This window comes from Bubalus bubalis, chromosome 3 (assembly GCF_019923935.1).
Source record: "Bubalus bubalis isolate 160015118507 breed Murrah chromosome 3, NDDB_SH_1, whole genome shotgun sequence".
Classification (NCBI taxonomy): domain Eukaryota; kingdom Metazoa; phylum Chordata; class Mammalia; order Artiodactyla; family Bovidae; genus Bubalus; species Bubalus bubalis.
Genome location: NC_059159.1, coordinates 167,509,185 through 167,525,284, shown reverse-complemented (window position 1 = coordinate 167,525,284; position 16,100 = coordinate 167,509,185). Strand labels below are relative to the sequence as shown.

Here is a 16,100-nt window from a genome sequence, read left to right as displayed (position 1 = left end):
ACACATTCACACATACGGCAGGCTGTTTCAAAATGTGCTAGCCGTATCTTTATGGCTAGAACTGCGAACTTGGTTAGACATCATCTTGCTTTTCTTTGCTCTTAGTTCTCCACAGCTCTATTCCCTAAGAATCTGAGATGGCAAGGTCCTGCTTCCTTACTCCCCAGCTCGATTTCTTATCCCTCCTAACCTACTTTTCAGCCTCATTGAACTGCAGTGGTCCAGGGGGAAGTGGGGACTAAGTTGGAATGATGGTAGTGGGGAGGGTGGGAGGGATGCTGAGACATAGAATCCATAGTGCAGTGGAGTTGGTCGTAGCAGTGGTAGTGGTGGGGGGGGGTGTGTGTGTGTGTTTTGCTGGAGGAGAAGACTGAATGGACAGAGTGGACATAGACTCTTAAGAGTTGAGTCAGGACTAGTGACTATATAGATGCTGCCGCCAGTTTCCCAGTGGAAAGGAATACAGGAAAAGAAGCAATTCTGGAGAAAGAGAATTAAGTCCCAAAAAAGTCAGGAAGGGAGGCTACAGGGAGCTGACATTCCTGGGCAGGGGCTGACCTCACAGAGGTGGAGAGGCTCAGTTGCCTCCTCAGATATGCCTTCCCCAGTCTAGGGCCCAGATGAAACCAGACAGGAGGAAGCGGTGGGTAATGGCAGCAGGAAGGGGTGTTCACACTGACCTAGTCAGTGGGTCAAAGATGAATTCTGATGTGGGAGCAGGCCAGGCTGGGAGGAGAGAGAGAGAGGATTTAGATCAAGGGAGGGCTAAACTATTTTGCAATGTGTGGTCCATTTATAAGAGAATCACCAGGGAGAACATGTTAATAATGCAAATTACTGTGTTGACCCCAAAGCTACTGAATCAGAATTTCTGGGAATCTTTATTTTTTACACGCTCCCCAAGTGATCCCATGTCTCCTAATGTTTGCGAGTCACCATGATGGAGACTCTCCATGGGATGATGAAACCAAATGAATGTTCTCCCAAAGGGTTCTGCAGGCCCGTGAAATGCCCCTCCTCCTCTCTCCGCACCACATCCTGGCTTCTTGTGAAAGGCGGCGCAGGCTGAGTGTGTTCCGCTTCCTTTAGACCCGAGGTTAGGTCCCTGTGCGCCCAGAGGCTGACATCTCCTGACTCCGGGGGCCAAGCCTGCTTCTCTTCCTGGCAGACAGCAGAACTGCTGGAACAGGAGCAAGCAAGGCATCTTAGGGGTCAGGAGGGCCTGAGTTCCAATCTAGCCTTGGCCTTGTCCCAAGCTTCCCTACATCGGGCAGGGGTGTTTCTCCGTTTTTAGGGACGGGAATTCCTGCCTATCTCACAGGACTATTATGAGTGGGGAGTAAGGTCTTGAATGTACAGTGTGTTCAGATCCGCCAGCCTGTTTCCATATCCGTTAAAGAACCTAATGTCATCTTTATAGCTGCAGCCTTTCAGGCTTCGCTCTTGCTTTCTGCCCCCCTCCCCTAATCTCCTCCTCACCCAGACTTCTGATGGTGATGCCCACATCCAGCCAAGGAGGTAAGAATAGATAGCCTTGTCTTATAGGCAAGCCCCAAAGCACAAGTATAGCAATGTAGGTACCTAGATTGAAACCTAGATTTGTCAGAATTCACAGCTTATGCTCAGAGATGTTACACTGGTGTAAATCAGATCTTTCAGTTCTGCGGTCTGATAGAAAATCCAGAGTATTAAGTGTTATGGATGAGAAACAAGATTTATAGGACATGAAAGGAATGATTTTGACCATGGGTATCTGGGAGAGCTTCCCTGGTGGTTCGGATGGTAAAGAATCTGCTTGCAATGCAGGAGACCTGGGTTTGATCCCTGGTTTGGGGAAGATCCCTGGAGAAGGGAATGGCAACCCACTCCAGTATTCTTGCCTAGAAAATTCCATGGACAGAGGAGCCTGGTGGGCTACAGTCCATGGGTGTTGCAAAGAGTCACACATGACTGAGCAGCTAACACTTTTCACTGTTCATCTTGGAGGGCTGCTTGGTCAGAGTGGAATTAAAACAGATGTACTTCATAGAGCTTCCTTATGATCCAGAAGTCCCATTCCTGGGTGAAAATTCAGAAAAGAGGAAAGCTCTAATTAAAAAAGAGCCATGCATCCCAGTGTCCGTAGCAGAACTATTGACGATAGCCAGGACACAGAGACAACCCAAGTGTCCAGCAACGGACGACTGGTTTAAGACGTGTGTACACATACACATTCACGCACAGTGGAATATTACTCAGACGTAAAAGAGAATGAAAAATACTGTCATTCGCAGCAACAGAGATGGACCTAGAAAATACCATACTCAATGAAGTGAGTCAGACAGAGAAAGACAAACATTACAGGGTATCACTTATATGTGGAATCTGAAATATAATACAAATGAATCTACATACGAAGCAGAAACTGACTCACAGACAGAGAGCAAACCTATGGTTGCCAAAGGGCAAAGGGATGAATTAGGAGCTTGGGATTAACAGATACATACTGCTGCTGCTGCTAAGCCACTTCAGTCATGTCCGACTCTGTGCGACCCCATAGACGGCAGCCCACCAGACTCCCCTGTCCCTGGGATTCTCCAGGCAAGAAGATTGGAGTGGGTTACCATACATAAAATAGGTAAGCAATAACGATTTACTGCATGAGACGGGGAACAACATTCAGTATCTTGTAACAACCTATAATGGAAATAATCTGAAAAAATCCGTATGTAACTGAATCACTTTGCTCTACACTGAAAACTAACCTAGTATTGTAAACCGAATATGCTTCAGTTTAAAGAGAAAGAAAGACTATTCTCATAGACATAATTTTTAAAAGTGACATTTCATTAAAAAGTAATAAGTAGGATTTTGAAGGATCCTACTTATGGAATCAGTTGGCTGGAAAGTGAACATATCATAAGCAAAGGAGTGGGGGAAGTTAGTGATTTTACAGATAGTGTAAAAAAGCACTGTGGGGACTGGCGAGTAAGGAGGCGTTACAGAACCAGATGTTGAGTGCCACGCTAGGGAGGGTGTCCGTGAGGAAGGGCAACTGCAGTGGAGGTGAGCATCAGCTGCGGTGCTGGAGGCCTCTGTCAGCTGCTCACTGTTCAGCAGAGCAGAAGCCCAGGGTCTCCTGCCCCGTCCATTCCCTGCCTGTAGCTCGAGTCCTTTCCCAAAGGTTCCAGGGCCCTCTCTGCTGGGATCACCTTGCAAAAGAGCATCCATTCCAGCCTCTGCCTGGGTTGAGCAAGAGGCTGGGAGTGAGGAGGCAGCAGCTGTGAGTCAGACCGCCCCCATGCAGGCTCCAGCCCGGGGCCCCAGCGGGGACAGAGCTCTTGCTCTCGGCTGGGTTGCGTTTTGCTGAATACGCGCTGTACAGCCAAGCGTGGCTCAGGACGGCCCTGCATCGCTGGGAGCCAGCCAAGTGGCTCATGCCCCTGTTCTTCTTTCTTCATCCCCGCTTCTCTTCCCTTGCTCCCGTTCTTGCCTTTCACTTCCTTCTCTTCTTCTTCTTCCTTTTTAAATTTTCCCTCCTCCACTTACTTTTTCCCTTTTTCTCCGGCTCCCGCCTCTCCTCTTCTTCGAAACCTTTTATTTTCCGTATTTTGTTACTTGCAATGTGAGTCAGGAGACCCAGGCTTAGACTAGGCTTACCGGTCACTCAGTGGGAGGCTGTGGACTCATCCCTTTCCTCTGGGCCTCACTTTGCTCATCTGTCCAGTGAGGCAGTTTGATTAGATGGGTTTTAAAGACAAAGAGCCTTTAAGGGTCCTCCTTCTAGAACCCTCTGCTTCTGCATCTTCACCTCTTTCATAGATTCCTTAAATGACAGGGCTCTAAGAATTCATTTAGGGCCATGGGTCTGCACCTGGCCGCCTCCTGGAATCACCTATTGAGCTCTCAACACTTACTGTTGCCCAGACCCCAGAGCAGACGGATTTAATGTAAATTTACGGGGTGGGGCTCATCTTTTAAAAAAAGCTCCCCATTAGGGACAGTTAACTGATTGAGAAGAAGCTGCCCTTTGGAGAAACTGAGGCCAGCGTGGGGTAAAGGACACGATGTCCAGGGTCACACGGTGAATCAGCTCGGAGAGAATCAGGGCCAAGCGTCTTGCCATCTCCCCCTCCCCGGTCCGGACTTTGAGTCACCTCAAGCAAATGCCACCGCCTGCAGTGGGGCCAGGCAGGAGACTCGCCTCTGACTCCGCCAGAGCCTGGCTTCCAGGCAAGGCCCAGACACAGCCCCATTAAGCCAGGCGTGCCTTACGGGAATCGCGGCTGGCTCCGGCTTCGAAAACAAACACGGCGCGTTGGTTTTCTTTGGCTTGGGTCCCCCAGTGGGGGAACTGGGAGGGGAGCACCCGGGGACACAGCTTTGCTGCTCTTCTCCCGGGCAAAGCAAGGCTGCCAGATGGGGAGGACTGCCGACAGGTGGGCAGGGCCACCTGTGGGGGTGAGTGGGGGAGTGCGTGCCTCCCCCAGCTGCCAACTGGCTGCCTGAGAACGCCCCTGCCCCCCGCCCCCCACACAGATCGATGCCTCCGCTTGGGTGGCAGTTACAGGTAAACCCCACACCTTGACCTGCCTCGAAGCAGACCCTCTGAAGGGTAATGCATGCTCCAGTTCTTCCCTGCAGATAGCATTGATAGTGGATGGAGACCTCGGTTGGGCTCCTCACTGTAGCTGCTGTTTATTGAGAATTTCCTGCGTGCCAGGCATTTTGAGACGTTCCTTCTACTTTCAATATAATTCTCATGGGGACTCTGCACAGCATGCTGGGGTAGGACTGATTGGTTTGCTCACCTCACAGATGAAGAAGCAGAATTCAGAGAGAGGAAGTCACCGTTCCAGGCCATGCAGCCTTGAAGATAGTTGCACAGCGCAGTCTCAGGCCTGCCTGACTCCTAAGTCCGTGGCCCAGAGCTGCTCCATGACACCGCGGACGTGTGATTCAGCAGAACTGAGTTTGAGTCCTCACTGCTCTATCACAGGTCCTGTGCCTTTAAGCAAATGAATTGAGGCCAACTCTGGGCCTCAGTTGCCTCCTTTGTAAATGGATGCTTGCTCTACCTATTTCACATGACCGACATGAGGATCACATGAAAGGTGGATGAGAACGAGGTTAGCAAACAACAGATCTACTAAGAGAGGATCGCTGTTATCACCAAACACAGCTGTGTCTGCATGCGGGGAACCACCGTCACACATCCACCTGTCCATACTTGTGACCTTGGCCATTCCTGGCAGCTCTGTGGTTCCCAAGGACTCAGGTGGAGGAGTGCAAAGGGAGAGAGGCAATAATAAGAACCTGTTTATAAAACACTTCACATCTCAGATGAAAGCCTCTAGATAAATATCATGGCACCACATAAATAAAACATAAATGAAATAATTTTATTCCCACCGCCTCCCTCCAGCATGCCTGCAGATGCACTTCATCGAAGCTCAGGGCAGCTGGGTGAGGTCCAAAAGAGCAAGGGCTTTGTACGCAGGGTGACTGGAGTGCAACTCTGGCTCCTTCCGTGCACTGGCTTCGTGGTCTGGGGGCTGGTCCTTAGCATCCCTGAGCCCAGTTTTCTCATGAGACAGTTGGGAATAAAGCACATCCATCACCCCAGTGGCTATCATGCAAGCTTTTGTGGGTATCTCTGGTATCAGTTCAGTTCAGTCGCTCAGCCATGTCCGACTCTTTGCAACCCTATGGACTGTAGCACGCCAGGCTTCCCTGTCCATCATCAACTCCCGGAGTTTACCCAGACTCATGTCCATCGAGTCGGTGATGCCTCCAGCCGTCTCATCCTCTGTCATCCCTTTCTCCTCCTGCCTTTAATCTTTTCCAGCACCAGGGTCTTTTCCAATGAGTTAGTTCTTTGCATCAGGTGGCCAAAGTATTGGAGCTTCAGCATCAGTACTCATCAAACTATATACTCTGTACCTCTTGACATGCCTGTCTTCCCCATTCTACAGTAAAGCTCCATAAGGCAATAGCTGTGCTTTGCTTGGATATCATGGTATATGTTCAATAGATGTCAACTCCCTTCTCTCCTTCTTTTTTTTTCTTTTTAATTGGAGGGTAATTGGTTTACAATGTCATGTCTGTTTCTGCCTTACCACAATGTGAAATCAGCCGTAAGTATACATTTACCTCCCCCCACCCCCACTGCCTTGACCTCCCTCATACCCTCTCCTATCCTACCCTCTAGGTCATCACAGAGCGCCAGGCTGGGCCCCGTGTGTTATATAGTAGCTTCCCGCTAGCTATCTGTTTCACACCTGGTAGTGTATATATGTCAACGCCGCTCTCTCAGTTTGTGCCCTCTCCATTCCCACTGTGTCCACAAGTCCAGTCTCTACGTCTGCATCTCCATTCCTGCCCTGCAGATAGGTTCATCTGTACCATTTTTCTAGACTCTATATGTATGTGTTAATGTACGATACTTGTTTTTCTCTTTCTGATTGACTTCTCTCTGTATAGCAGGCTCTAGGTTCATCCACATCAGTTCAACTGATCCAAAATAGTTCCTTTTTATGACTGAGTGATATTCCATTGCATATATGTACCTTCGTAAAATTACTTCTTCTTTACTTTCCCAGGCCAAAGTTCAGTTCCAGGTCTGTCTCTAACTTAATCTGTTACTCACCTAGAAGAGGGGCTTGAGATTCCTGACTTATTGAGACACTCAGGCTCTGCTACTTACCAGTTGTCTGACCTTGGGCAAGTCAGCTCACATCTCTGAGGCTCAGTTTCTCCATCTCTGAAATGGGCACAGTGCCTCTCCTACACATCCAAATCCTTAGGAGGAAGTTCAAATATGAAACTACTGGCAAACATTCGGAAAGGAGCAGGGAGTGTTATTTTGTAGTGGAAACTCAGTGTCTATCAAACTGATGCCTTTGATTTGACAGCAGCATCTCTGCTAGGGCCTGGGCGCCTTACGCATGGGATCCTTTCACAGCATCATCTAAGATTCAGTATCTTCAGCCCTTCACTTTGGGGTTGGAAGACTCAGACATCACTGCTATATCTGCTGTTCTCAAGTCATTCTCATCCGTGTCTCCTCAATGACTTTTCCTGTGTTCTACAGCCAGGGCTGAACCTCAGGTGGAAGCCAAGACACCAGGAATTGAGTCTGGTCCTGAAGTCTTATATCCTACTCTGCAGCTCATTTTCTCTTTAATGGGAAATGAAGAGACTCCAGATGACAGTAACCATCACCCCTCACATTAGTGATATATTTCTCTCTTCACAAGGACCTAAAACAATAGGAACGCAGAGAGGCAAGTGGCTCTCCTAAGGCCGCTCAGCAGTAAGGTCTCTCTGGTGTTAGAATCGTGTCGTATTTATCTCTTCATCCCCACTACCTATCACAGTGCCTGGCCTGCACTCTATTCAGAAAATGCTTGTTGAATGCATTCTGACACTGACAATATGTGAATCTCCGTAACGTTTTTTTCGCTGCTAAAAATTGGTGATTTTGAAATTAGAATTTAAGAAAGATTTCAGCTTTTTAAAAAAAATATATATAAATCCTTCAGCCATGATTTTCAAATGTGTTTCTCCAAGCTTAAGGGATCCATGGCTAGACCTCAGGGGACAGCAGGCTGTGTGCTGGAATAGCTGATGGGAGGGGAGGTACTCGTTGCATCCCTTGACTTCTCTCTCATCTGTCTTCATATAGAATGTACATGTAAAGTTCTGGAAAGGTGGACTGTACTGCTTTGAAACGTTTGAAACATGATTTAAAGTAATGAGAAGTCATTAGCCTATCCCATATGAGACTGTCAGTATAGAGTGGTGGGGTGTATGTGGATACTGGAACCCACAGTTTATTCCCTAACTGTGGGAGAAATACTTTCTGTATAAATCTTTAGGGCGCTTCTGCCGAAACACGCCTGAAAGTCACAGAACCTCCCTGGCATCTGGCCAGAGCTAGGGGCTGAAACCCCAGGCCCCTTCAAACCCTCTGGTTCCTTGAGGATATCCTATGGCCCCAGGCAGGCGGCCCCCCCCGTGCCAGGTCTGGCATCCCTGACTGCAAGTTGGCACATGTGGGAGCTTGGCACAGCTCTGGGCCAGAAGTTGCTGGGGCAATCCAAGAACATCTCTGGGAAGCTGGAAGGAGCGGTCCCCGAGGGGGTAGGGGAGCAGGGCCTGTCCATGCGGGCTCAGGCATCCAGGGAGCAGGTAGTTAGGCCAGAAGCAAGAGCAGGCCACTGGCATTCCCACCAAGGGTCTTCTGGCTCAGATTCCAAAACAGGCCTCGGAGAATGTTTCTGCAGCTGGGAAGAAAGATGGGGGAATCCCTCCGAGGCCTTTTTATGCTTCATGACTTTTTATGTCCTTGAGACCACAGCCACAAAAATGTCTCTCGGCTTCATCTTCTTTGCCACGTTTCCCGCTGATTTTGCTCCTGGAAAATTGCTCTCATGTTTGCTCCTGTGGTCTAGAGGCCTGGCCCCCCAGTGCCTAATCCAAAGTGTGACCTTTGGTGTCCAAAGTAGAAGGTCTGTGAGCCCTGACTGTGCTCCGCTGTAAGCTTCTGATACTCCTGCAAACTAAGCAAGCAAACAGCCCCGGCACAACAATGTCAGTCTGTCAGAAATGTGATAGAAATGTCAAAAACACATTGAATCTTTGTAAATAAAGGAGTTCAAGCCATCCTTCCTTTTTATCTGGGATGTGTAAACATAATGAATCACCCATAAGAGGAAGAAAAACAGCAACAAGCAACATTTGACCATTTCAGGGAAAGACCTGCCACTCTCATGTCGAAGATACCTGTGTCCTCAGTTAATGGTAATTTTGATGATGAACGTTTGGAGGGGGGGCAGGGGGTGCTGTCATAAGGTGAGTAACTTGACTAGACACAGAGGGCTTCTGGGCTGCTTCCTGTCTCCTATCAGGGGACATTCCATTTTTCATGGCAAATATCTCACTTCTCCCCAGACACTGCATATTCCTTAGTATGACTGCTTCAGTGCAAGCTCCACGGTTGATTCATCATTGAATACTAGGATGTCAGCCATAAAGTGTCCTTGGAGAGTTTTGAGTGCAACCCCCTTGGTTTTGTAAACGAGGGCCCTTTTTGGAAGCTCCTGCCCAAGTACTTCCTCTGGGAATACAATACTACTAACCCATCCCCTGTTTTCTCTCTTACAACCAGACTCTGTCACGTTATAATGGGGAGGAAAGACAGTGGAGGGCTCAGTCATCCAGCCCATGTCACACTGACTTTGTAATGGTCAGTGACAAAGCTTGAACTCCAAGTTCTCATTAATGTCATCCAGGGGCCCCATAGCTCGGCAGAAGGTACCAACGGGACCTTCAGAAGCATCATCCTGACGTCACAGGTAGTTCTGGGGCCAGCGGGTTTGTCAGCAGGCCCCAGCAAGGGGCTGAGAAGCTTCTATCAGCTCCAAATTCACACAAGAGGAAAACAAAATTCCATCATAATGTTGACCATCTGTGGATGAGGATAATTTTTCAAAAGAGGCCACTGGAGAGGGAAGATGCGGAAAATAAAAACTATTGTCTTAAGGGAACATGATTTGAAGCGGATCGCTGATGCAACCGAGCAACAGTGACTATGGCATAGCAATATATGTTACTCGACCTTCCCGGGCCTTTGGTTTTTAAGTGATTGTAAGCTGCTTTTTATAAAACTGAGGGTTTATTTTTTAACGTTTAATTTTTATTTATCTATTCTTGGCTGTGCTGGGTCTTGCTGTGCAGGCTGTTCTCCATTGGGGTGCGCAGGCTTCTCACTGTGGAGGCTTCTCCTGTTGCAGAGAATAGGTTCTAGGGTGCACGGGCTCAGTAGCTGTGGCTCCTGGGCTCTAGGGCTCAGTAGTTGCGGTGCACGGGCTTAGTTGCCCCGAGGCATGTGGGATCCTCGCAGACCAGGAATCAAACCCTTGTCTCTTGCATTGGCACGCGGATTCTTTATCACCAGAAAGAGCCCTTAAATGCCTTTTAATTGTTTGAACTTTATTTTATTGTCGTAAGAATATTTAACAGGATCTCTACCCTCTTGGCAAGTTTACAGGTTTTCAGTATGTAACATAGTATTGTTAATGGAGGGACAGCATGGCCCAGCAGATCTCTGGAGCTTTTTCATCTTGCAAAATTGGAACTTTAACCCCATTGAGCAGCAACTCCTCATATCCCTTCCCCACCCCCCGCCAGCCCTGAAACCCACCACTCTACCCTCTGGTTCTGGGACTTTGAATGCTTTAGACATCACATATGACTGACAGCGTATTAAAAAGCAGAGACATTACTCTTCTGACAAAGGTCCGTCTAGTCAAAGCTATGGTTTTTCCAGTGGTCATGTATGCATGTGAGAGTTGGCCCATAAAGAAAGTTGAGTGCAGAATTGATGCTTTTGAACTGTGGTATTGGGAAAGACTCTTGAGAGTCCCTTGGACTGCAAGGAGATGCAACCAGTCAATCCTAAAAGAAATCAGACCTGAATATTCATTGGAAGGACTGATGCTGAAACTTAAGCTCCAATACTTTGGCCACCTGATGTGAAGAACTGACTTATTGGAAAAGACCCTGATGCTGGGAAAGATTGAGGGCAGGAGGAGAAGGGGACGACAGAGGATGAGATGGTTGGATGGCATCACCGACTCAATGCACATGAGTTTGGGTAAACTCCGGGAGTTGGTGATGGACAGGGAGACCTGGCGTGCTGCAGTCCACGGGGTCGCATAGAGTCAGACACGACTGAGCAACTGAACTGAACTGATGATTGGAGAGCTGCATGGTTTGTCCTGCTGTGAGGGGCTTATTTCCCTTAGCATAGTGTCCTCAGGGTTCATCTGCATTGTCCATGCTGCAGACTTGCTTTCTTTTTTTAAGACTGAATACCATCCCATTGTATGTATATTCCACATTTTCTTTGTCCATTTATCTGGTGATAAACATTTCAACATCTTGACTATTGTGAATCCAGACCGCAATGAAATGTCACCTCACACCTGTCTGGATGCCTATTGTCAAAAGAACAAAAGGCACTACGTGTTGGCTAGGACGTGGGGAAATCCGAGTCCTGTACTCTGTTGGTGGGAATGTAAAGTGGTGCAACCTCGAAGGAAAACAGTATGGAGGCTCCACAAAAATTAAATACAGAACTACCGTGGATTCCACCGGTCCCATTTCTAGGTGTATGAAGGAATTTCAATCAGGATCCTGAAGGAAATGGTAACAGCTTTGTTCTTTCAACTTTTTATTATTTTTTTTTCTTTCTGACAGTCTGTTTCAAAATTATGTCATAATCAGCAAGAGAGGATCAGTTTCCCTTTATGAAACCCATGAGTATGAAGAATGCCTTTATTTTCTTCACATTTTTTCTATTCATCAAGGAAAGAAAAAACAAAAAAACAAAACTTGCCAGATGGTCCTTAGGATCCATAGTTAGTAGAGCTAGTATTCAATTTAAAATAGTTTTAACAAGCTATATGGCTGTCCACACCTACAGTATGACTTTTTGTGTGGACTGGATGGTTCAAAAGGTCAACATCAAGGTTATTCCAAAAATAATGCTCTTAAAACAACACTTTGATGAATGGAACTGATGTTGGTCTTTAATAGCTCCAAAATGGTGTCTCTGTTTCCCAGAATCTATAATTAGGCTTTATTCATAGTTCTCTCAGTTATTTTTAAATTTCACAATGAACTTATGTTTTTTTGCAATGACACCCTTGCAATGATCTGTGACAGAAAGTAATATACAGGTTAACTTGAATTGGTCTGATTTTAAAACAACTTATTCAGTTGAAGCAAATTTATTAGCCGCCCCACTTATTAGATATTAGAGGATCTTATAAACCACCAAAAGTTTACATCACCTTTTTATTTTATTAACAATCATAATAATGTTCATTGGATCCTGTAATAATTTGTTGATTATAATGTGAGTTAATAAAACTTTCTTAAAGGAACATTATCAATATGTATCAGAAGACAAATATGTAAAAAAAATCATAAAAGATTTACATGAAGGGATGTTTATGATAATGTTAACTATAAAGGAAATAGAAGAAAATAATTTAATTATTATCATAAGGCTTCCCTGGTAACTCAGCCGATTAAGCATCTGCCATCATGCAGCAGACTCTGGTTTGATTCCTGGATTGGGAATCCCCTGGAGAAGGGCTAGGCTACCCACTCCAGTATTCCTGGTCTTCCCTGGTGGCTCAGATGGTAAAGAATCCGCCTGCAATGCGGGAGACCTGGGTTCGATCCCTGGGTTGGGAAGATCCCCTGGAGGAGGGCATGGCAACCCACTCCAGCATTCTTGCCTGGAGAATCCCCATGGACAGAGGAGCCTGGCGGGCTACAGCCCATGGGGTCTCAAAGAGTTGGGCACAACTTAGTGACTGAGTGCACACAAAGACACACACACACGGTTTAATAATATAGATGTTCCAGATTTTATTGAGCATTTCTTCAGTTTTGGACATTTAGACATTTCCAGTTTCTCACTTATTTTGAAGAGTGCTAAAATAAACATAGGCCTTTGCATTTTAGACAAAAAGAAAAAAAAAAGATCTTATGTAAAGTCTGGTAATTGAAAGGAATTTCAAACCTACTAAAAAAAATCGGCTTCTCTGAGTGTACAAGCCATTCTCTTCTCCCATTGTGTTTCTGTTCTTATTGAAAGCCCCGTCTCTGCGAGCTCCGTCTGGAGTTCTTGCTTCAGATGTCCTGGTTGGCGCCCTGCACACAGAACGTCGGGAAGCCACCTACAGGCTGGACAATCACACGCCAAGAACTCTTCCAGGCGCCAAACCTGCCGCCCAAGCAGTTGGCTGCCGTGGTGAACACATTTCACCACAGGCCCAGAGTTTCCCCTCTTAATATGTTATTCCATTCACCATTGGATCTCTGGGGAGCTCGACTTCAGAGAGGATTAAGAATTGAAACTGCAGATAATCAAGGGAAAAGTACAAGAAATCATTTTTGCTTCTTTCTTCCAGCATCTTCCTTTCAGAAGATAAATTTAGGTGGATGTGATTATTTTCCTCCCTTCCTTCTTCAAGCCTGTGGTCTGGTGCAAGACGTAATGAGTGGAGAATTTTCCCACCAGGGATGAATAACAATTTAAATTAGAACTAGAAAATCTCAGAGCCAAGAGGATCCTTAGAAATAAGTCTACTATAGAGATAGAAAAACATGGGAATGGAGAAAGTAAGAGTTATATCCAGTATTTCACAGCTAGTCATTGCCTGGAAAAACCAGCCTCAAGTAGCTGAGACTCAAATACTGTATTTCATCACCTTGAGATGCCGTTGATTTTAAGAGCCACTTTATTTTAGGTGCCATTAAGAAAGAAAAGAAAATGCTGCCAGCTGAAGTATAACCCAATGCTTTCTTATGAATTGAATTTTTAGACTTACTGAAAGAGCTCATTTATTCTGACTATATTTTTATAATACATCACTCTCATGATATAAAAGTAAAATGTTCAGATATTCATAAAGCTTTTTCACATTAAGGTTCTGCCTTTTCTGAATCACTTTTTGACGTAAGGCCATTGAATTCCAGAGTGTTCCTTATATTGTCGTGCTCTTTACCTACCATAGGATTGGTTATGCTGTGTTTCTTTCCCTCTCCCAGTGTATTTTTTTAACATATAGTTTACATGATATAGTTTACATGATATAGTTTACATACCATGTAATTCACCCATTCAAAGTGAACAATTGAATAGTCTTTAGTGCATTCACAGTGTTGTGTAACTATCACCACGGTCAGTTTTAGGACATTTTCAACACCCCCCTTCTGCCCAAATAAAACCATTACCCATTAGCAGCCACTCCCTATATTCTTCTCATTTCCGGAGTCTTCCAGTCACCAAGTCTTTCTGCCTCCGTGGATATGCCTCTTCTGAAGCTTTCATAGAAATGAAATCTTGCAGTGCATGGTATTCTGTGGTTTGTTTGTTTCACTGAGCATAATGGTTTTAAGGTGCATCCATGCTGTAACACGCGTCAGTACATCACTCATTTTCACTGCCTTATTTACTCAAGGAAGGCGCCATTATTCCCTCTGGGATTTTCCGTAAGTTTTATTGCTGGTGCTCTCTCGACCTTACCAGCAGTTGTCAGTGAAGCCCGTTGAACTACAGTCAGGCTTCACGTTCCTTCCACAACTGGTTCTTAAGTAGCCTGTGGCCTGAGACGTTGAGGGTTGCCCCCATCCCGCTGTGCCCCTGGGGATGACAGCCAAGTTCACACCGGTGCTTGCAGGACAGCTGCTGCCGGGCTGGCGGAAGTTGTTTGACGTCATCACCGCTTGTCGGGCACGGCTCAATTTCAGACGCATTGAAAGATGAAAAAAAAAAAAAGGAATTTATTTTAGAGTTAATAAAGCAAGGACTATATCTTCAGTACATTTCCTTAGATCAGTATGAGGAGAACTCATGCTGAGCCCCAGCAAACAGACTTGGGACACAGCCCAGAAACTTGCAAGGATATTAGAAGTCACGCACCAGACACCACCCAGGGCAAGAGTCCCCTCCGGATCAGAGGGTCTCTGACCTGGGGTATGAGAACCATTTGGACAGAGTTTGAAAATGCGGACAGGTCCTAGCTGTGAAGATCCTTTGGCATTAGGGCTCACATAGAAGCAGAATCTTTTCCTGTCTGCCCACCTCCTTCCCTCCCTGTCCCCCTCTATTTTTTTTTTAATTCTCTTTTTTTTCTCTTTCTTTCCCTTTCCTTCTTTCCTTCCTTCCTCTCCTCCCTCCCTCTCTCCTTCCTTCCTCCCTTCCATCCCTCCCTCTTGCATTTTACTCTTATCTTTCTTTCAGTCTTTCTCTGTCTTGTCTTGTTTTTCTCCTCTCCTCTCAACCTCTCTCACTCTCCTTCTTTCTTTTCTTAGAGTCTAATTCATAACTGGAACCACCGTTCAAGCTCAATCCTGGCAGATCAGCCAGCAGCATGCCAAGCATCAATGAGGAGGGGGTCACAAGTACGTTTGGATCATGCAGATTTGTTTCCAGTCCTGCCATGGCCCCTTAGGAGCAGTGTGACCTTGGGCAAATTGTTAAGACTCTCTGAACCTCAGCGCCACCCTCTGTAAAGTGATAGCAGCCTAGAGGGTTGTGATAACGCTGGGGAATCACACATGAGAGTGCCTTGTGTTTACAAACAACACTTCTCCCAATCCCAGGTGCTCTGGCTCAGGTCTTCTCTGGCTTCAATCATTAACACCACCCCTCAGTATCGATGACTTAAAACTTAATTTTTTTTTTTTTTTAATTCTGTGCTGGTATCCTATTACTCATGTGTGGCAGCTGACCCAGCTCTTCTGATTATGTGAGTGTCAATGAGGTACTCTGATTTCACCCATGTGGCATTAGGTACACTTTCAGATGCCCATGCTGTCCTTAAAACTTTTCTCCAAGATGCTCTGCTGGGTTTTCTGGCTTTAGAAACTCAAGGGCAGTCAGCTTCCATCACAGTTCAGTTCGGCACCTCCCAGGGCTTCCCCGTGTGTTTGCAGCTCCCAGTTACCCCACCGCAAATACACATTGCACAGGTCACTTCATCTCTCACATGTCCACAGATCCTAGCTGGATAGAAAATCTGCAGTTGTCAGAGGTATGATAGAACTGCCAAATGAATGTGAAGTTACCAATGTAAATTGTGGAACCAAAATTTTGGGTCTGTTTGTTCTGCCATTGTGTCAACGTGGAGATATTTTGGTGAACAAATAGGCCAAATAGAAGAAGGCGGGGGGAACCCAACTATGAGTAAGCAGACATGAAGAACATGTCGAACAGAACTTTACGCTTACGGCTGTGCTCTCTCACTGTGCTTCCGCATCCGTGCTGCTCCTTGAGAACATAAAGATGAATCAAACGTGGTTCTGTTCTGGAAACCATAGTCTAGCAGGCGAGCAGAGAACGGCATGGACAAATGCAGTACAGCCTAAATGTTTCCATGGAGGAAGCAGGAGAGGTAGTTGGAATAAAGACTGTAAAGACTGTGCCCTTAACCCTTACTGGGGGATGAGATGGGACCTCACTGGGGCATGGTTTTCTGTGTTTATAAATAAAATAAAAATATCTATGTATTCATTCACTTCACAGATGTTTTTCT

The 16,100-nt window shown here is 46.1% G+C and overlaps 1 protein-coding gene across 9 annotated transcripts in view; it reads left to right on the top strand.

Annotated features, from left to right (window-relative positions):
- Positions 1 to 16,100, top strand: part of ASTN2 (astrotactin 2) — a 1,030,196-nt gene that overhangs the window by 924,719 nt on the left and 89,377 nt on the right. Inside the window, exon 20 of one of the 9 annotated variants that reach the window (XM_045165177.1) lies at positions 14,878 to 16,035. The exons of the other annotated variants lie outside the window; for them this stretch is intronic. Within the exon in view, the coding sequence (XP_045021112.1) occupies positions 14,878 to 14,891 (14 nt within the window). The 3' untranslated portion in view covers positions 14,892 to 16,035. Of the gene's footprint in view, positions 1 to 14,877; positions 16,036 to 16,100 lie in introns of those variants that run through there. 9 annotated transcript variants of the gene reach the window in all.